General features: G+C 42.1%; 1 protein-coding gene across 4 annotated transcripts in view; it reads left to right on the top strand.

Moving 5' to 3' along the window:
- The first annotated feature begins 169 nt into the window (after positions 1-169).
- Positions 170-22780, top strand: part of uvssa (UV-stimulated scaffold protein A) — a 64907-nt gene continuing 42296 nt past the window's right edge. For 2 of the 4 annotated variants that reach the window (XM_081611845.1, XM_081611844.1), the window contains exons 1-8: positions 170-389; positions 2450-2567; positions 4508-4661; positions 4748-4924; positions 5621-5741; positions 5816-6223; positions 6310-6419; positions 7191-7319. In XM_081611845.1, coding sequence (XP_081467971.1) covers positions 2458-2567; positions 4508-4661; positions 4748-4924; positions 5621-5741; positions 5816-6223; positions 6310-6419; positions 7191-7319 — 1209 coding nt within the window. In that variant the 5' untranslated portion in view covers positions 170-389; positions 2450-2457. The remainder of the gene's footprint in view (positions 390-2449; positions 2568-4507; positions 4662-4747; positions 4925-5620; positions 5742-5815; positions 6224-6309; positions 6420-7190; positions 7320-22780) is intronic. The other 2 variants (XM_081611846.1, XM_081611847.1) reach the window with 2 other exon arrangements.

The following is a 22780-nucleotide window of genomic DNA, read 5'->3' as shown; positions in this document are numbered from 1 at the left end:
TATTGCTCTGCAATGGATTGGTGACCTGTCGGTGACTCTGCCTCCACACCGTTGACCGTTGGAGATGGGCACCATCACCCCTCGTATACAAATTTGGCTTTAATCCTTGAAACTTCTCATTTGTACCCGCAGTCTAAAAAAGCTGAGGCTTAACGACACTTTTATTTTGAAAAGTTAAACCGGCAGTTGTTTTTGACGGACAAAGATGGCGACGTGTTTGTTACTTTCCTCTAAAATCTGTATGAAATGATTTTATAATAATGGTATTGTGAAAAGAAGACGTCTTTTCGGCTCCGTCCTTATGAACATTATCATTCCTGTATATAAAATAACCGTTAATATTTCCCGGAAGTAGCCGCTGTAACATTTGGACAGATTCCCAGGCATCGGTGAGTGACTGAAGATAAAATCAGGCTGTAAACGTCTCCTTGCGGTTCACGCGCACTGCTCCGTGCATTATACAGCGCGTGTATCCACTGTCTGATTCCCCACTGGGAGGAAACGCTAAACTATAACTAAACGGAAGGTTTGGGTTCGAACTGGTGACGAAGTTGAAGTTGGTTTCCAATTCTAGCGTCCAATAGCTAAAGGGCGATTCCACCTAATTTTTCACTACCTTCCGCATTTTTTATCGACTCTAGTTTATAACTACTACACACTTCTACTAGACCAGTGGTTCTTAACCTGGGTTAGATCGAACCCCAGTGGTTCGATGAGTCGGTCTCAGGGGTTCGGCGGAGCCTCTGCCGCGGAGGTAAAGACACACTTGTGCAAAGTCGTGATGACGCCCCGCTTTGCCATCACTTGCTGCAGAGGATCACGTTACATTGCTTAGCCAATCAGAGCTGCGGAGGAGCCCTGATTGAAGGAGTTCCACTCTCAGCATGGATTTAAACTTGTGTCTTTAATTACTTCAGCAAAACTCACCGTTTTTACCAAATTCTGTAGCTTTCGATGTTCTTCTAAATCTGCTCCTTAGTCGCATCCTTTCGGGGTTGCTACTGTCTCTAGTGGCGTGGGGGTGGTAACACAGCTAATATAATTATATTACTAAATCAGAAAACCGCAAAGTATTTTGTGTGTCGGCGGGGGTGAGGGGCGGGTAGGAGGAATAAGAAGGGTTCGGTGAATGCGCATATGAAACTGGGGGGTTCGGTATCTCAAAAAAGCTTAAGAACCACTGTACTAGACACTTAAAACCTGGACTAGATTATTCTCCTATTCAAACTGGATATTTAAAACCATGTTTGGAATTTGTGGAACTTCAATAAAGGTTGATTTTACCACTTTTTTGCATCTGGATCACACTAGATCTGCTCTAATTAGGAAAGATCTTTTGCAGGGCTCTGTGAAGTGAAGTTTTACAAATCAGAAAAAAGTTTCACAAATCTCAAACATGGTTTTAAATATTCTATTAATTGAAAATAATCTGATCCAGGTTTGAAGTGTCTAGGTGTTGTAGATTTGGAATTAGACCAGTTATAGTGTGATCCAGATGCAAAAAAGTGGTAAAATCAACCTTTATTGAAGTTTCACAAATCCCAAACCTGGTTCTAAATATTGAAAATAACCCAGTCGAGGTTTGGAGAGTCTAGGTGTCGTAGGTTTGGAATTAGAGCAGTTCTTGTGTGACCAAGATTTAAAAAAGTGGTGAAATCGCCCTTTTTTGAAGTTTCACAAATCAGAAAAAGGTTTCAAAAATCACAAACATGGTTTTAAATATTATGCTATTAGAGCAGAATAATAAAGTCCACATGTGAAGTGTCTAGGTGATGTCGTTTTTTAATTAGAGCAAATCTAGTGTGATCAAGACAGAAAAAAGGGCAAGAATTGCCCTTTTATTGAAGTTTCACAAATCAGAAAAATGTTTCACAAATCCCAAACATGGTTATAAAGATTCTTCTTGAAGAGGAGAATAATTTAGTCCAATTTTAAAGTGTCTAGAAGTTGTAGTTTTTTAATTAGAGCATATCTATGGTGATCCAGATGCAAAAAATGGTGAAAATTGAACTTTATTGAGTTTTCAAAAATCAGAGAAAGGTTTCACAAATCCCAAACATGGTTTTAAATATCCAGTTTGAAGAGGAGAATAATTTAGTGCAGTTTGAAAAGTCTAGGTGTTGTAGTTTTGGAATTAGAGCAGATCTAGTGTGATCCAGATGCAAAGAAGTGGTAAAATCACCTTTATTGAAGTTTCACAAATCAAAAAAAGGTTTCACAAATCCCAAACATGGTTTTAAATATCCAACTTGAAGAGGAGAATAATCTAGTCCAGGTTTGAAGTGTCTAGGTGTTGTAGTTTTTAAACTAGAGTTGATTAAAAATGTGCAAAGTAGTGAAAAATTAGGTGGAATCGCCCTTTAGCTATTGGAAGCTAGAATTGGAAACCAACTTTGTCTAGTATTGGCAGGATGTAGAGCAGCAGCCTTTCTCTTGTCCTCCGTGTCAGTGACAGGGATGGAGCTGTCCCAGAGGGAGCGGCTGTCCCAGCTGGTGGAGGAACTGACCACATCTGGACAGCCGCAGCTCAACCAGGACAATGTCAAGGAGCTGAAGAAGATCTGCAAGTATGAGCCACACAGGAGAGGAGACCCTCTGGAAAGCTTTACTGACTGATTCCTCCATTTGTGTTCGTCTTTTTAAAACACCCACTTAATCCTCAATTCATACCAACATACACAGGCTTATAAAAGTTATTTATTGTTACTGGTATGCATTTGCTTTTGTTAATAAGAGGAGTGCACATACTCTACTGTAGAACAACAACCTTCTGCTTTAGTGAGTAAAGTACAGTCCCAGGTCCAAGGGTGTAACTTTGTGTTGCAAGTTGGTGGGGACGCGGAGGAAAGGGGGGGATTGGCTGATGCACCCACTTACTGGAAGGCCTTTTCTTTTTTACTGCTAAGAATAATGGATATAGGATATATGTCCTGAGCAGGCCTGTCAGATTAATGGTAACTTTCTTAAAGAACCTTTTAGCAGCTGTTAAACATACTGCAAAATATAAACATATTAAAACTGAAGTAATCTAAATCTACCGTATTTTCCGGACTATAAGCCGCTACTTTTTTCCTAAGCTTTGAACCTTGTGGCTTATAGTTCGGTGCGGCTTATGTCCGGAAAGTACGATATATAATGTCGTTCACTTGGTGATGGAATTACAAAATAACTTTTTAGTCATAATCTAATTCACGGAAAGAGTGTGTACTTGCTGAATATATTTGCTTTAATATAGCAAATAATAAAGAGGCAAAATAAATTATTTGGATCTGGTTGGAGCAGTTGGTGAGTAAAGTGACCATCAGTATTGCTTTATTCTAGAAATGTGGCTTAAAGCTGAGATGCTGATGTTTGGATATGTAAAGATATATATTGTCTTTTTTTGTAAATCTACACATAGTTTGGTTTCTGTCAGTTTTGTAAAGATACAAGAGAGAACAAAGCGAATTTCTTTTATATTGACCAATAATTAAATTTTACTTGTTGTTGTAGGAGTCATGATTTAAAATTTAACAGACTTTGGCTCTTTATGCTTTATAAAATATTTAATTCTATTTGATGATTGCTCTGAATATTTCCACGTCCTACGAACAAATGATGCAATTTGTCCAGAGGAAAAATGTAGAAAAACGGGTGGTTACATTATTTTTTCCCAGTCTGTCAGCTTAACTTCACGTGCAGAGTGACATTCCTGACTCAAAGTAAAACAACAGCGCATGTGGCGCACTGCCGTGCACTGCAAGTCTCGATGTCCAATTCACTAGATCAGTGGTGTCCAAAGTCGGTCCTCGAGGCCCGGCATCCTGCATGTTTTAGTTCTCTCCCTGGTTTAATGCACCTGGATTAAATGATGGCTCACTAGAAGGCCTAAGAAGAATACTGACATGCTGAGAAGGTTGTTTCTACCAGTAGGGAGAGAACTAAAGCGTGCAGGATGCCGGCCTAACTTTGGGCACTCCTGCACTAGGTCAATGAGCAGACTCGCCATTTACGTTTTGCAAAGTAATGCTTTGAATACAGCGCGCAGCTGCTGCCGAGTTACTGTCCGCACATAGGTGCAGGTACACAAAGAAAAAAAGGTGGAGGAAATATTGGTGGGGACTGTCCCCGTCAGGCCAAAGTTGGTGGGGACATGTCCACACCAGTCCTTTGGGAAGTTATGCCTATGCCCAGGTCCCACATCTCCACAGCCTGGCTAGTTCATGCAACCAGTTTATGTTCCAAACCAATAGCAACTCTGTACAAAACAAGCAAGAAGAGATGTAAGTGAGTTACTGTCTGGAGTTTGCTCCAAACAATAACCTGAATGCATCTATTGGTAAAACATTGGTAAAACTGAGGATAAGCACCATGGTGCTGCTTATCCTCAGCAGGGAAAGTGAAGTGGAGAGATGAATGGAACCTGTTAGAGACTGAGGGAGACATGAGATTGGTTAATACTTTTATTAGAAACTGTACATTGAATAAATCTGGTGCCAGTAACTGATTGGCTCTTTGTTCCTGCCAGAGCGTCCAATGACTGCATAGACCATGTGTACCATTCAGTGATGACCCAGCTAAACCAAGAACACGCTGAGATCCGGCTGTCGGCCTTCCAGATAGCCAGTGAGCTCTTCTCCAGATCGCATCACTTCCGGACACTGCTGGTGGATAACTTCCAGGTGAATCCCCCCCAACTCCCCAAACCCCAGCTCCTGTTTCTGCTCCTCTAACTCCAGGCATTTGAAACGTTCTCTGTGTTCCTCAGGAGTTCTTGGAGCTGACAGTGGAGACGGACTCGGAGCAGCCCCTCCCTCCTCCTAAAGAGGTTGCCAGGAAGCTGAGGTCACTGGCCATCCAGACGGTCCAATCCTGGCACACCTCGTACGGTTCGGCCTATAAGAAGCTGGAACTCGGCTACCACTTTCTCAAACAGGTTAAGAAGGTGAGAAAGATCTGGAGGTGTTTTACATCGCCACAGCAACACTGTGCTGCTCACTGACATGCTTCCCTGGCTACTGGCTAAGTATGATTAGAGTCAGATCAGTGGAGGAGGCAAGATCAAATATGTGTGTTATTTATTGACTGACTTGTATATCTAAAGACACAAACAGCATAAAATGTGTACAGCTGCACAGCTTTTTGGTACATCTCTGCCAGATCGTCCATCTTCAGACTGGAGGTGTTTTTCCTCATTCCTGTTTGCTAAATAATTCAGACTCAGTCAGACTAGGTGGAGAGAGAGGTGATTGACTGAAAGTTTTGAGTCTTGCCACAGATTCTCAATTGAATTTTGGACTGAACTTTGACTAGACCATTCTAGCATATGCTTATGCATTGATTGAATTCATCCCATTGTGTCTCTGGTCATTGACCTGAGCTACATTCAGTAATTACTACATCAGACCTCCTGTCCACTATTCTGTGTTTGTCTGTCACATGAAATTCCAGTAACTACACAATGACACCTAATTGTGCTTCTCTATAGTGAGGGCATGAGGTTTTAAATCCGATGTCAGCGGGTGACAGCAGCAGCACTTTCACAACAACATGCTGCTCATATTTACCGTTTTCAGCTGGAGATGTTGGGTTAAGTTACATGACAGACTGTTTTCTGGATTTTTGTTGTTTGTCTGTTCAGGTGGACTTCCAGGACGCAGAGGCCAGGACAATAACAGAGAGGAGGAGGAAGGAGGAGCGGCAGAGGAAGATGGAACGGATCTACAAGGCCAGAGTGGAAGCAGCAACCAAGGAAATGGAGGGTAAACGTTGCATCACAAGGTGCACGCACACTTCTGAGCTGTAACTGTAATGCCTAACGCCGGCTCTGTGTCAGAATCCTACCAAGACATCGAGGCAGCGCTGACTGAGATGGAGTCCTGCATGAAGCTGCTTTTCCCTGAGTTTGGCCTGGCAGGTTCCCCAGCAGCCAACAGTGATCCCTCAGACAGACAGCCGGACAAAGACTGCCGGGCCGATGAAAATGAGCCCTGCTGTAGTAAAAATCTGAGGGAGAGGAGAGACTGTAGGGAGGAGGAGGAGAACTCTGACACGGAAAACAGAGAGAAAAGCTTTGAAGAGGAGAGGAAGGAGAATGAGGAGGGAAGGATGAAAGCAGAGATGGAGGAAGATGGAGAAGGAGCGGAGGAAAGTAGCCAAGAAGAGTCGGATGAAGAAGACTCGTTCATCAGGAACTCTGGGCTCATCTCTCACACCTACAGCCTGGACGTGAGCCTCAGTTCTGGTGGGTCCGGTGGGATTATCTAGTCCTGATGAAGCAGCAGGAACAAGCCAGACCCTCTGACGGTTTCCTCCATGTTCTCCCCTCAGTTCTTCACGTGAAGGAGACAGAAGACAACGAGCCAGTGGTTTCCACCATGATGGAGCTCCACAAGGTGATCAGCTCCAAACACCTTCCTGCCGTCCAAGGCTGGGTCCAGGTCAGGCTGGCTGCACACACGCACGCACGCACGCACACACGCGTCTGTGGTGACCAGCAGCACATTAAAGCACAGGAGTTCATACCATTTACAGTTTATTTATTTAAAACAGGGACAATGTCATTATTAACATTGACAAAGATGGAAGTTGGAAAAACGCATCGTTGGAAAAACATTTGCAGTATTCACAATCCTCAAACTCTCTTTTAGGTCTTTTAATGTCCCAATCAAAGTCTTACAATGGCGGAACACGGCCTTTATAGACACAAAACAAAATGAGTAGTAAAATTCTGCCAAAAAACAGACATTTTAGGATTAATCTCAGAACATTTCTAGAAAAAACTCATAAGTTTCACCTCCCTGTATTTGAGTTTCAAATGCTGATTTTTATTTTTTGCTTTTGAAACTTTTTCTAGAAAACTTCTGAGATTTTTCTTTTTTGGCAGAAATGTCCTCCTTCTTACTATCTGCATTAGCAGTAATATGCCGTTGTAAAATCCAGACCTTAATTGAAAATTTAGAATCCTGGCAGCACTTGGAACATTAATGCTCACTGTTGGTCGTTATGCGTAGTGAGTTTTCAGACAATACATTGGTATCGAAAACAAAGATTTTTAAATCTCGGTGATTGGCTAGAAAATTGCAGATGGTGCAGTGATAGCGGTAACAGCAGAGTGTCTTCTTAATCTGATGAGAACAGGTTTCATAGCTTCCTCCTGCTGCTGATGTGGTCCTCAGACAGCTTCCTCTGTCTCTCCTCCATCTGTGCAGGTCTTCACCAAGTCCCACGCTGAGCCACAGCTGCTGAGGAGAGCGCTGAGTCTCAGGAAGTCTTTAGAAGCTGCACTGCAGAAACACAGAGAACTTCACATCGACTGTAAGACTCGAGTACGCAGAGTGGTGAGTTTTAACCGCTGACCCCGGATCAGACTGCCTCATTTAGGCACTGAGGGATGGGATTCTGATGCTGCTTCACTGAATCTGTTGACTGTGTAAACGTTTCACAGTCTGTGCATAATGAGCAGAGGAGCACACTGGTTTGATTATTTTATTACATCACTTAAACCTCAGCCACTCAGAGAAATAACTGAGGATTTCTGGGAGACTCCTCCAACTTCTCCCTGTGAATGAAATTGAAACCATACTCAGAGAGGTCACACATTATGACATGCACTGATACATGGGGAAATATAAACATATAACGGAACGAGAAACAGCTTCCATTTACCCCAGTATACTTTCATCCTTAAGAAGTATAAAAATGTCCAGCAGGTTGCAGTTAAGCTACCACAAGACATTACTGACATTACTGATGTGATGAGCACAACACCAGACTTTGTCCTCTCATCAGGTGAGAGCTGTCTGTACCATCAGAGAACTTATTTCAGTTTGTTTCCTTTTAATACAATTTTGTTGTAGTAAAATAAAGAATATGTGGAACTGGTGCCTCGGAACAACACCCAGTCCATTTGAACATAAAAAGCTCCACTGAACCATATATACCATAGGAAATATAACTACATATGAAGGCAGGAGGAGATGCACTTATTTGCCCTAATCAGAATAATAGCAATGTGGTCACATTCGAAAAATGTGAAATCATTTTAAAAGCCCGGTTTTCATCAGCACCATCTAGTGGTTGTTGGCAGAAATGCAGCTCCACATTGCTACTGAGGCCTGAGGTCAGAACAGGCCAACCAGGGAGTTCTATATGGAACCAACAAGACCATAAAGATTATTTAAAGCTATAAACACAATGAATCTGAATGTCAAGTGTTGTTCTGGAATATAGCTGAATGTTGTATTGTATCTATATATGGAAGATTACAATTTGAACCTGTGCAGCGAGGCAATCATGAAATACTATTTGCATTGAATACTCATTAGGATTTAAGTGCCAGACTTTATATGCTGCAGAACAATCATTTAAGTTTACAGTAGTGCAAACTTTTACACCTGGTGCTCAAGAGGAGTGAGGAAAAGTCAACTCAACTATTCACACAGAGTTGTGTGTTTTCCAGTATTGTGCAGCCAACACTGTTAATTAAAATGTTCATTTCCAACTTTAATTGATTGAAATAAACTTAACACTTTTATTTAGCTCCATCGTGCTTATCTGCGCAGGCTGTACCAATGTACAAGGATATTCTTGTACATATGTATACATATACATATATGTATATATATGTATATCTGATGTGGATATAAGAATGTTCTACCCTCAGTAAGTTTCTCTAACAATTAAACTGGCAACAACAGAACAGTGTAAAAATGCAACAACATCAAATTTGACCATAAGAAGAATGATCTATAAGACTAATTTCTGTGACATATTATAAAAATTATTCTTATTGAATTAAGCTTAATGAGATTAGCAAAAAGTCCTGAGAACTGATCCAAAATTAAAAACATGTGGGTAGCTGGTAATAGAGGCTTTAAATTTTAGAAGTGCCATTTTGAGCTACACATTGCACAATGTTTTAAAAAAAAAGATTTCAGAAGGCCTCTTTTTGATAGATAGAACATTTTGATAGGAGAAAATTATCACTTCCTGGTGATACGTCAATAAACCTAATATTAGTAACGATTTAAGCTCTTATATCTTCCTGTGTTGTTCAGGAGCAAAGTATCATACCAGCGACAGAGAAACATGGGATGGATGTGCTGAAGGTCAGGACGTTTGGGAGAGGTGAGGAGAGCAAAGGAGCTTGAATGCATAATGCATCAGAGGCAGGGAGGAGAAATTGGGGAGCAAAGAGGGAGGATGTACCCATTCATTTGCTCCAGCAGCACTAATGTGCCCTATGGCTTGACAGCTGATAGGTCTATCTTGGTGCCTTCGTATCGAGCTCAGCATCACAGTGTTGCCTCTTACCATATGCATGCGTGCGCCTCCATTCTGGGCTGTCCCAAATAAAACTTCAGGTGTCTATGTAGAGTTTTAGAGGCATGCAGCATCATTGCAGAGACAAACATGCAAGAACTGCGAAATATCTGAGGGAGCTGATGGTTTTCCTATTAGTGAGAGAGGGGGAAAAAAAAGCTGCAAACTGCTTTACGCTTTTAAAAAATAGTGGTGTGTGAATTCATGTTTAGCTGAAGGGAGAGCAGGAGGAGTGACAGTGACAGAGCAGCGTGCGTCTGGCGCCGCCTGGTTATCACTGTCAGGGACCAGTCTGCTGCACCAGCAGGCCCAGCTCTGCGATAACCACACAACTTACAGCCCCTTTATCATAATTAGCTTTTCCTTTTTAGCCTTAAAAGGCCTTCCATTACTGGGTCCTTCTCTATCGGCCCACTGACACGCCACACGATTGCTTTCTCTGTCTCAATGGGCCCCTCAATCTAGACTTGCGTACCAGGGGAGCCCAGAGAGAGAGGGCAGCATTATGGATGCAGATGGAGGCTTGTTTATTGAATGAGAGAATAAAAGGTAGGAGAGCTTGACGAAAGAGATCTGCATCAGGCTGGGAGACTTTTCAATAAGGGTGTGGTTTATTACTTTTGTATCGTTTTCATATTAGTACAGTGATTTTAGCTACTACAGGATGAAGACTTTAGGTTCTGTGCAGTTCTTCCTTCCATCCTTTTTATACCTAGGGTAACTCAGAGTTAGGCTCCAGTAGATCTGACATAACTCATTTTGTTTAAGGATAAATTATCCCAGTAATTATTGTGACAAACAATAATATTGATGTTTTGAGACAATTATTTTCAAGTAATATGTTGATGACAGCAGGGTTGCATTATCATTCCACCCCCTTAAAACCCTCCTGTTGTCCTCGGGTCAAAATGACCGAGATTTGTATGTGTTTTCCCTATACACAGAAAATGAGGACAACAGGAGGGTTTTAAATACCAATAAACGTTAATTTTGTAAAGAGCACACCACACTGGAACAGGAAAATATTTTAAAAATAAACTACAACAACCAAAAACAATACATAAATGAAAATACACTAACAGCTAAAACCATAAAAAATGGATTATGTAAAGAAACCTGCCCTTTAAAAAATAATCAGTATAAAAATTATTGATTAATTGATCATTGTGACAGGCTTAGTGTTCTGTTCCTTCCACAACAATCCAAACAGAATCCAGATTAATCCAGTGAAAGTAAGTACAACTCAGTACAATAACATTACATCATCTTCAGATTCATCAGCTCATAAAATACCATTCCTATGAATCTAAGTATTTCTGTTGATACAGACTGAAAACAAGCAATATTTAGATTTATTTTCCAAAAATGGTGCTAGCTAAACTAAGATAACATCATTCACATATAAACAAGTGAAAAAAAAGACTTTCTAAACTCGAAATATATTGATGTATAAAAGTTAGAGTGCAAATACTTGATGCAAGCCTTAAAAAAAGTAAGTCAGGTTTACACTGACTACTGTCCCTTTTCCAGTTTGACAAGGTTCCTCAGTAATGATGGCCTCACATATTGCCTATTGGGCAGCTTCATCAACACTATTGTCATTTTCTGTTCCTTGATTAATATAGGTATTGTTTTATTACCAATAGTTTCACATGCATGAATGCTGCATACATTTGGGGCTTTGATGTTGAGACATCAAACAACTGGTAGATTTTCAAAACTAGAACGGGATTCACAAGTTAAACATTCTGGCAAATACCTGGAATGTTTTGCTAAGTGGAGCTGAATGTTCTTGATAAATTCAAGTTCAAGACCACTGCAGCTGGTCACTTCTTTTTGCCAGCATAAGAACAATTGATTTGACTGTCCTCGCTGGATCTACCAAAACTCAGGACACCAGGGACGTTTCATAGAACCTAGTGAAGACCTGAGGACAACTCTGGAGTATTTCCTAACTGTAGATTCTAAGATCAGATCAGATGGTCTAGTTAAGTCACTTCTGTGCTGGAAACTCTTAAAGAAAACACCAAATATTTCAGTCAAATGAAATGTAATTGATCAAGATACTCAGGAATTACCCAATGACCACCAAAGCTTAAGCCTGCCATGTACTGGAAACTGCAGGTACACCAGTTTCCATGTTCAGAGTGAACCCAGTTTACCATCTCTATGAATTGAGAGGATGCTGAGCAAGAAAGTAGTTTATGGAGGAATTCAAAAGTGCTAAACTCATGAATTAAGAGACGATACACAAACGCCATTCTCTCCGGCTCACAGTTGGTAATAATTACCCCACTATGAAAAAGGAAATTGTCAATTTAAATGTCCAAATCAAATATCCATCAACTATTTAGTTTATTTTTAGTGTCACAACCACCAATTAGTGATAGGTCCCAATTTAGTTTTACAAATGTGATGAAAACTTATAACATAACTGTCATAAAGTCTCTTCTCCTGATTTCACCTTTAATTCAACATTATGCTACTCATCTAGAAAATCATATGTCCATTTATTTATTAAAGGCTAAATAAAGATTTTGTTTTAAAAATTGTACCTGTCAGCAGTTTGTTTCCTATTAGATCGCATACAGGTCTTATGTCAAGCCCATCAATTTAAATTTAACTGGTTCGTGATTTGGAATTAAATAAGATTGTTGCAGTTTTGTTCTACAATCGACTCTTTTACATAGTCTCTAACTTTCAGTCGTTATGGGTATAGTTTCTTCATTCGTGTGTATTGGAAAGTTTCAACCAATGGAGAAAAGGCGCTGTTCCTGCCAGCAGATCCTTGGCGTGCCTTTCACTAGTGTGTGTTGGACGACATTTGAAATACTTTTGGACATCCAAACAAAGTCATAAGACTCCAAGATTTCAACAGACCTAATCATCTGCTCCTTCTCAGAACTACCAAATAGACTAATTCGTCTCAGATTGTTGATGCTATCGTGTCCTGGCCGCTTTCACGTTGGGGTCTCCACTTTATGGAGGAATTCAAAGGTGCTAAACTCATGAATTAAGAGACGATACACAAACTTCATTCTCTCCGGCTCACAGGCAAACAGGAAGACATTTAATGCACATCTGCGACATCACACATTACATTTTCATCATCTCATTTTGCACTCTAGGTTTTGCACTATCAAAACCTGTGACAATACAATAAAGGAATTTGATAAAAAGAAAACAGTTTACACAATATCCAATGTGGTCACCGTCTCAGAATCCAAAATGTCTTGTCTCCTGCTTCCGGCTTCGAGCATTTATACCGTTTTCAGTCTGCTATTGTGTATTGGAAACCGTCTGACCAATGGCGTTCTGAATCTTGCTTCTGGCTCTGTTTTACATTGAGTGTGTGTTGGAAGTTCCGAGAATTCAGGGCTGACCTCGTGGAAGTTAAATCTGCTCCCTCAGAGGACCATTAGTCAAGTTGTTAGTTCTTATATATCCAAACAGAGACTCTGGCCGAGTTCCTTGCATGCAAGACACTTGCCAGGAATTTCTTGCACAACACTTACTGGGTCAGATTCACCCAGCACATTCAATATAATACATTCCTTTTCAGTAAAACATATCTTAATGTGAATCCACATAACTTCCAACTATTAACATAATTATATTCCTCAACAAGTTCTGGTTTCATAATCAATACTTTGAAGCATTGCATAAAGGATGCTAAATTGGAATACAATAGGATGTTCCAGCAGGGCAATGATCCCAAAAATAGATCTCAGAAGTGGTTTGGGAATAAATGAGGCAGCATGTGGAGGAGCCCAGACCTCTGTCCTATAGTAAACCTAGGGACAATGCTTAAAAGATACCAGGAGTGGCAAAAGGACTGGCGAGATATGCAGTTAGAATAATGGCAGGAACTTTTTGATGGCTACAAAAAGTGTGTGAGCGACAGCAACTTGATAGTGAGGTAGTATCCATGTATCTTGACCCTGTACAATAGTTCTACACTTTTCAATTCATGCTTTGGCATATCTTGATTTTATGAGTTATATTGATTTTTGCCCCTCATGTGGAAAGACTTCACTTGCTCTTTTCTGAACATGAATTGTCTCCCAGTAGATATTTATTGGAAGGTGGTTTGTTATGGCAGACTGGTGCGTGCATCCATTGGTGCTGCTAACTGAACACATGGACTTCTTCTGAGGAATGGATAAGATGTGCAGACTTATTTAAGCACATCTGTTTTTGAGAGTGTATTCAGTCACTCTGGGCTCCATTCATATGGGCCAAGGCCTTGTTTACTGCTGATAACCCATCTTATCGCACCACAATGGATGTGGTCACTCGTTCTGCGCTGGAGATAAACAAAGAAAGACTATTCCTCTATTTCTTTCTTCCAGTGCTCCCTCCTTCTCATATGTACATTTATTGCCTGAATGAACCTTGGATACGAATAACATGTTTTCCTGGGTCAATGTACATTTTTTCTTGATTTTACTTTCATTGGATTGCTTGTTTACAGAAAGTCTCTTTGAGTTTAGCGACTTGATTTATTACTTATTTTATTTTTATCTGTGGGATGTAATGAAAGACTTTAAAATATCTTGACAATAAGATGCACAGTGGTGGCCAATCAGAGGTTTCAGTCACTGAGCAGGGATAATGACAGTTTAACCTGGACACAATGTGGTGCTTGATGGAAGAGCTCCAGGGTAGTTATTATCTTGTGTGATTACATAACCCATTCTATTGGTGTGTATGGAGGTCACAAAGGATAATAAAATCCAGAAGCCACAACACAACAACAAATTCCAAAGCCACCAGGCTACAGGACAAAGACACAAAGCAACAACACAAAGTTGCAAAGCAACAGCACACAGCCACAAACTAATAGGAAAAAGCCACAACGCAACAAATCCAACAATGTAACAGCAAATGGTTAGTCTTTCACCAGGATAATCCTGGAGATTGATGCAAAGAATCATCTTCCAGAACCTCTAAGAACAGTACCGGGGCTACAGTAGAATGGTTTAGATCTTGTGTTGGCGAGGCACAGTCAAAGTTCAAAATACAGTCTTTTGGTAGTACTGAAAATTGTTGTTCTCATATATTCAATTTACAGTCTGTCTCAGCTTAATAAATTATCTCCTCTCTTGCCTCAAAAAAATGGCAACATTTCTGGATCTACAGAGATGGAGACATACCAAAGCACATTCACCTGTGACTGCAGTAACAGATAATTTTTCGAAGTATTAACTCCGGGGGGATGCATACAATTTTATGCACACAAAAAATTAAGACATGTCTATATTTTCTTTATTTTAACATAATGGTCACATAACAATGTAGACATTTCCTAGTCATGAGGAGTTTTGGAAGGCACTTTATGCAGCAATTAACTGCAGCATTGTTAAAAAACAATACAATTATTGTTTTTGTGAACCCAATGGTTCACAGGTTCGAATTTTGGGTTGATTTTCTGTAATTCACAAAAATGATCCAAGTAGTGTCGTGGAGTTTGTTAAATAGAGTTAGAATATGCCTAACATGAGTGGATGGAAATGGGATCAGAATAAAGGCTGGCTCTGCTGTTAGAGTTCTAAAAAGGTAAATCACAGTCTGGTTCCGTCAGAGGTCTCTGATAGTGGGAAAGAAATTGTTTCCAAATTGGAACTGATGGATCCACTGGGACTGACTTGGGGGAATTAGGACGAAGGAGGAGAGACTGGCTATCGCTGAGATAGTCTTTTATCCCTTACCACAGGGCTAAACTGGGATTGTGGGCTTCAGACGCCCAGTTGGGCCTCAGGACTTTCTGTGTGGCATGATTGACCTTTCAGGTGTCGCTCAGAATGCACGTTGAAATGAAACAGAGTAATCTCCCGTTGGCAGGGGGGCGAGAATGTATCATAACGACTGTTTTAATCACAGATTGAGACAGACTGGGAGGGGGAAGTGGAGCAGACAGTTGAGAATAGGCTCTTTGACAGGAAAAGGTTTGGGAAGCTCTGAGCCGGCTAATAGACCTGCCAGGATAGGTTAGTGAAATAAAGATGTCACCTTATACATCATATAAGCTGACTGCTCCCCAGAGACAAAGGCCTCTTCAGTGTGTTTTAGGTAGAGAGGGGGTTGAGAGGAATAATGTGGAGACGTTACATAGAGAGATGGAGAAAGAGCGAGCGAGGAGTGCAGAGCTTTTTCTCATTAGAGGGACATCCCAGGGGATCTTTTCAAGGTAGTAATGAATAGAAGTGCAAGGTGGTAATAGAGATGTGGGATGTTGTGGCAAATCAAGCCTTGAATAGGTCAGACTCCACGGGAAGCTTTAGTTTGTAAATATGGGCCTAATTAGTTTGTAAATATGTTTAAATCAATTGCATAGAGCACACCTCGAGCCTAATGAATAGAACAAATATTTCAAAATGGCAGAGTTCAGGTCAGGGAGTGAAATCTGTGTAGGTTAAGATGAGAGAGGAGTTTCAACAGATAGATACGACGGAGTGCCTGAAAGTGTTAACTAGGTTAACTAAAGGCTCCCACATTCTTCATCCAAAGTGTTGGAATCGGCTTTCATTGACGTAGACGTGCAACAAAAACTGCATAGTTTTGATCGCAGAGAGCCATTCACTCTCGAACTATTTCAGTAGAGCTCTGTATGAAGTGTTGTGTGATTGGTCAGAAGTTTGTGGACATATTTTATGCAGAAATGAACTCAGACAGCAGTGTTGATATTTCACTTCAACTGGTCCACTTCTACTATCTGGTTTTCTATCTGCAGGAGACATGAATACTTTTGAAGAATGTTTATGTGAGGTGGAAAGGAATTATGTACATTTGTATAAATCTTCACTAAATAACTATTACAGTGTTCATGTTGAAATAATGATTACCTCACTTCCTCTTAGCTGTTTCCTTCTTCGTTGTCCTTCCATGACCAGTGTCCCAAGCAGAGCCACTTTCTATACATTATATGTGTATCATTGATTTTTTTGAATGGCATTGTGGGGAGTGTCGTCTGTCAGAGTTACTAGTGCTAGGTCTTTATTAAGCTCATCGGCTTTCTAGAGTTCCTGTGTTTTAGAAATGGTGACTCCCATTCAGACATTCAGTTTCCCAAAAAGACATTTTCCATTTTAGATTTTAAATGTGAAATTAAATCATCTAGGCCTTGAGTGTGTGTGTTAGTGTGTTCAGCCAGGTGGAGAGCTTTATTAACTTGTCAGAATCGACAATGGAGACATCTCCAATGTCTTTTTCACCTCCTCATGCTCTCCATCCCTCTCCTCCTTCCTCCTACTCCTCCCTCTCCTTTTACTTACTCCTTGTTCTCCTCCTCCACACCTCATCTGCTTTTGCCTGTGCAATGCATTGCCCACTCACCCCGCCCCGTCCCCCTCTGCCATACACCTGACTTATGGCTGTGCAGTAATAATTTGCCAGACCTTGGCAGGCCAAGTGTACATTAGCATATAAATAGCAGATGCACTGAGTGCCCATCACAGTCGACTACATTTAATTTTTGGTTTATAAGATTGAATGGGTTTTTAAACACAGTGCCATCAAACTTGCCAAGAGACAAATGAAGTCAGGGAAGCAGTTGTCCGATGTGGCGCCCTGACAGCAGCTCTGTAAAGCACAGAGCTTACTGAAGGGGGAGGGTGGAGGCAGAGGCAGGGTGAGGTGGTGCTGAGAGGAAGACACCTGTGGAGGCCAAATTTAGACGTTAGGATATTTGTGACACAGCATGGGAGTGAGCTTTTCCTCTGATCATACAGTGATGCCCCTCCCCTCACACTATTACGCAAAAGGCTGCTACACTTTTCACTAGCCTAGGAAAATAATTATAGTCAAGGTATGAACATTTTTAAGGTCATTCCTAAGAAAGCTTGATGAATTAATCAGATCTTCTTGTTATGATGATCATACACTATCATTTTAGATATAGCTCAATGGACGGGTCTCCTAGTTTTCACCCGGGAGACCCGGGTTTGAATCCAGGCTGGGGCAAAAAAAGATAGAACAGTGAAATTGAGGTATCCAGTGTGGGTCCTTAGGCAAGACCCTTTGAGCTTTATAGCCTATCTCATACCATGAGAGACATTGATAAGCATGACATGCCGGCTCAAACGTCGCCCAGCCAAACAAGGTCTGCGTCAGGTGCTGGATAACCAGAGCACCTTGGTGAAAAATGGGCTACTGGAACAAGACGGAAATGAGCGAGAAGTGAAAACATGGATCTTTTGGAATGCTACTACTCGAGTAACCCTAGGCAGAGAGGCTACATGCAAAGAATGTGGGAGGAACGGTTAGTTCGACATCCCTAGTCAACACTAACTGCCAAACAACTAGCAGCTCAGTTCCAACAGCCGCAAACAGCAACTGCTGTCACAACTTGAGATTGACGAGGTACAACACAAATGCTATGGCAAGGGGGAGGAGCCAGGATGCCAGGTCAGAGGGGAGTTAACTACAACTACCTGGCCAGAAACTGTGTATGTAGTCACAATAATAAACAAACCATCAAAGCTGAACAAGGCAGCAACTGACCTGAGAGAGAGGATCGTGGCCCGAATGAACACCAGGCAAACCCAACGCCAATTACAATGGCTGTGGGCAATACCATCAGAAAGTCTTATTGATATACAGCTCAGCATCAGTGATCCTTGAGATGCTTGGTTATAAGAGACCCAATACCCACCATGGAAAAGACGGTTAGAGGCTAAAATCAAGATAACTAGGAGAGAAGTGAGCCAACTGTCAGAGCTCCAAAGGGGTGCAATGAAAAGATCAGTACCCAATAAATACAGCCAGATGTCCGTACCTGAAGCACTCAAAACTGCCAAGCAAAGGCTCCAAGCCTTGGCCAGCTGCCTAAAGAGATAAATGAGAGAATGAAGCCAGGAGGATTAACCGGCTCTTCTCCACCCAACCAGCTAAAGTGTATTCCCAATGGCAGGGTACTAACAACAGAGCAGACCCACCAAGGCTGGAGACTGAACAATACTGGAAAGGCATATGGGAAAGGGAGACGTCCCACAACAGCAATGCACAGTGGCTAACCTCTCTACGAGAGGACCACAGCAACCTCCCTGAACAAGCCCTGGTAACTATCACAATGGCAGACGTCCAAGAAAGAATCTCAGGTATGAAAAACTGGACAGCACCAGGACCTGACATGATCTATGCCTACTGGCTGAAGAAACTCACTGCCCTCCATGAGCGACTGGCAGCTCAACTGAACCAGCTGCTACAAAATGGGACTCACCCTGAATGGTTAACTGAAGGGTGCACAATCCTGATCCAGAAGGATCCCTCAAAGGGTTCAGTCCCATCCATCTATTGGCCAATAACCTTTCTCTCTACAACATGGAAGCTCATGTCAGGCATCATAGTGGCTAAGATTAATGGGCACATGGATAAATACATGAGCACGGCACAGAAGGGCATAGGCATAAATAGCAACTCCTTGTAGACCACACAGTCGCCCAAGACTGCAAAACCCGACACACCAACCTGTGCACGGCTTGGATTGATTACAAGAAAGCCTTTGACTCAATGCCACACACAGATGCTTAGAGATGTACAACATCAATAGGACTCTAAGAACTTCCATTGCAAACTCGATGGGGCTGTGGAAAACCACCCTTGAAGCCAACTGCAAACCACTTGCACATGTGTCCATCAAATGTGGCATATACGAAGGAGATGCTCTGTCCCCACTGCTGTTCTGCATAGGCCTGAACCCTCTCAGCCAAATCATCAACAAGTCTGGCTACAGATACCGACTCAAGAATGGGGCCACAATCAGTCACCTCCTCTACATGAATGACATCAAGCTTTACGCCAAGAGCGAGCGAGACCTCGACTCACTGATCCACACCACCAGGATCTACAGCACTGACATTGGGATGTCATTCGGACGAGAAGTGTGGTTGGATGGTTACAAGGAAAGGGAAGGTCGTCCACACAGAAGGGGTCTCACTCCCATAAGGAACAATAGCAGACATCGAGGACAGTTACAAGTACCTGGGAATACCACAAACAAATGGCAACCTCGATGAGGTCACAAGGAAAGGAGCCACAGCCAAATACCTCCAACGAATAAGGCAAGTCCTGAGAAGCCAGCTCAATAACAAGAACAAGATCCGTGCAATAAACAACTATACCTTACCTGTAATCAGATACCCTGCTGGAATAATTAGCTGGCCAATGGAAGAGATAAAGGCCATGGATGTTAATACTCGGAAGCTACTAACCATGCATGGAGGGTTCCACCCCAAATCCAGCACCCTGAGACTGTACACGAGCCGTAAGGAAGGAGGCAGAGGACTAGCGAGTGTGAGAGCCATTGTCGAATGTCTCAGACAATGGGGAACAGAGCATGAGGTGCTGGAGGTACCATCATGGGAGGACAAGCCCCTACATGGGATGTACCACCGACAAATAACTGAAGTGGCTGATATCAGGAAATCCTACCAATGGCTGGAAAAAGCTGGACTCGAGGACAACGCAGAGGCACTCATCCTGGCTGCACAGGAACAGGCCCTAAACACCAGAGCATTAGAGGCTCAGATCTACCACACCAGACAAGTCCCAAGGTGTAGGTTGTGCAAGGAGGCCCCTGAGACAGTCCAGCACATAACAGCAGGAAAAGGCTGCCAAGCAAAGGCTCCAAGATGCTAGCAGGGAAAGCGTACATGGAATGACATAACCAAGTGGCGGGCATAGTGTACAGAAACATCAGTGCAGAATATGGACTGGAAGCCCCGAGATCAAGGTGGGGAACACCCCCGAAGGTGGTGGAGAATGACTGAGCTAAGATCCTGTGGGACTTCCAGATACAGACAGACAAAATGGTAATGGTGAACCAACCGGACATTGTGGTGGTGAATAAACAACAGAGGAAAGCCGTTGTGGTGGATGTAGCAATACCAAGTGATTACAACATCAGAAAAAAGGAGCACAAAAAACTGGAGAAATACCAGAGCCTCAGAGAGGAACTGGAAAAAACAAGGAAGGTGAAGACCACAGTGGTGCCTGTGGTCATTGGGGCCCTCGGAGCAGTCACCACCAAACTGGAGCAGTGGCTAAAACAGATCCCAGGAACAACATCAGACATCTCAGTCCCTTCTCACCCTCCGCGGGTGGTCTCTTTCATCCTCTGAGCTCGGGTCCTCTACCAGAGGCCTGGGAGCTTGAGGGTTTTGCGCAGTATCTTGGCTGTGCCTAGAACTGCACATTTCTGGACTGAGATGTCTGATGTTGTTCTTTTTTAGCCACTGCTCCAATTTGGGGGTGACTGCCCCGAGGGCCCTGATGACCACATGTCTCACATCCCATGTAGGGGCTTGTCCTCATCGGCAGCAAAAAACTGATCAGGTTCTTTTGCTGCCGATTCCGAAACCGATCACCTATGAGGCCGATCTTTGTCGATCACCTGTATTGACTGTTTATTTTTTTGCGTTAGTTATAAGTGATACTATCTGGCAAAATTAAAAAATGATCTGGTAATAAATTCCCCTAATTAATGTAAACATGCAACATACAAACATGCAAGATACTTGCAGGCACAATACAGCAGCTATTCCAGGGGTGGGCAACTCCAGGCCTCGAGGGCCGGTCTCCTGCAACTTTTAGATGCATCTCTACTTCAACACACCTGAATCAAATAATGAGGTCATTAGCAGAATTCTGGAGAACTTGACTGCACTTAGGAAGTTATTCAGCTGTTGGATCCAAGTGTGTTGGACCAGGGAGACATCTAAGAGCTGCAGGACACCGGCCCTCCAGGAGCAGGATTGCCCACCCCTGAGCTACTCAGTCAAAAGAACAACTGAAAAACCTGCAACCAGTTAAACATTTAACATTAAGGTTCTCTGTACCCTAAATTATGAGTCAAGTAAGTCTCAGAACCCTGCCTATATCAAATAATGTCTAGTAAAAGAGGGAAACATTCATTCAAAGTCAAATGCTGGTGCATCAAAATAAACAAACCTAAGTTACTGAATCAAAACTTTTTCTAAGAGCATGGCTGTTTAACGGTGGTTCTGATTTTCTGACTGAGCAATTACATGATGTAATAATGTTCAAGGCTTTTGTTTTGAAATTTTCAGTAAACTTAATTTTTAATGGCCACACTAATCCCATGTGTAATAGTGATAGTGTTAAATCAGTTATATAATGCTCAAAACACAAGTAGTTGTGAATACCAGCTAAGTTCTTCTCTGTAGTAACAGACAGTTCCACCATGTTGTAGTTCTGATGTGCTGCTCAGGCCTCTGTTTTAAGTGAGAGTTTGCCACAGTTAGAACTACTGTGGCAAACTCCAGACATGGCGTGCCCTGCCCTGCTCTGTGTAACTAATTCCCTGCCAACTTCAGCTGTCACTTACAGACAGGGGGAGAGTAATTTCTGTTTAACTGACAGTTCCGCCATGTTGTAGTTCTGACATGCTGCTCAGGCCTCTTTTAACTGAGTCTTTCCCATAGATAGAACTACAGTTATGTTTCTAGTCCTAAGTAACTCAGAGGAGTTACTTAGGACTAGAAACAGAGGAGGAACAGAGAGCATGGCAGAGGCCATGCTCTCTGTTCTGTTGCTACGGTAATTAATCCCCTGCAGCTGTTTGACTCAGAAAGTGTGGGAAATTTATGTTTAAACCAACCTGTTTGTCCCCAAAAGAGCACTTCGAACAACTCCTTCCCGTTCAGGAACCGTGACACGTGTTCGAAAACCGTTTGAAGCGTATGAGAGGGCTATTTGTCGTCTCCAATATTCTCCCAATTCATATCTCTACCTCACTCACAGTATTAACAGCGATCAGAGAAAGATGATGTGCGCTGAGGTCTGACATTTTTCAGAAATATATGGAAAAACATGGGTCTGAGCGTGAGTTTGTCCTGTCGCACCACATCGGTCTGAAGCACCTGGACAGAAAACCCTAGGTAAATTTTGAAAACATTTTACTGGAGCAGGCATATCAATGTCTTTTTTGCAATTTATGTTGCCATGGTAACTCCGAATCCCACCAAAAGTAATAGCTCTAATGCCGTAATCGAGCCGCATTTTTTGATACCACATTTGTGGGGTTCCACGCAGCGGTTCGGGCCGCATTAACGGTCACAAAAGAATAATAAATAATCCAGACATTCTATTGGGTGTAGAACAATAGGTGCCTGCCATGCAATGCATGGAGGCAGTGACTGACTTCCAAGACAAGTTAGTCACTGCTCTCCCTATGCATTGCTATATTGCCCTCAACAACTTTAGCATAGTGCCAAACTTGAAATCGTTTTTCCACAGAATACACCTATCCTGGAACGGGCTGGCAATTAAAGTGAACCAGTGGCAAAGACAAATGAATTGACGCGCTTAAAGGCTTGACACGCGAGAGGCGACTTTGCTCCTTCTTCATTCATTTCCTATAGAACTTCCACCATGAGGCGACAATCGCTTGTTCTCCTCCAGCCAAGCAACCGATGACATTACGCATGTGAACTCGCATGTGAAATTTTGGGCTCGT

The sequence above is a fragment of the Poecilia reticulata genome, chromosome 10 (assembly GCF_904066995.2).
Source record: "Poecilia reticulata chromosome 10, P_reticulata-male-v2, whole genome shotgun sequence".
NCBI lineage: Eukaryota > Metazoa > Chordata > Actinopteri > Cyprinodontiformes > Poeciliidae > Poecilia > Poecilia reticulata.
Note: the sequence above shows the minus strand (reverse complement) of the source record. Positions and strands in the feature narration are given on the sequence as shown.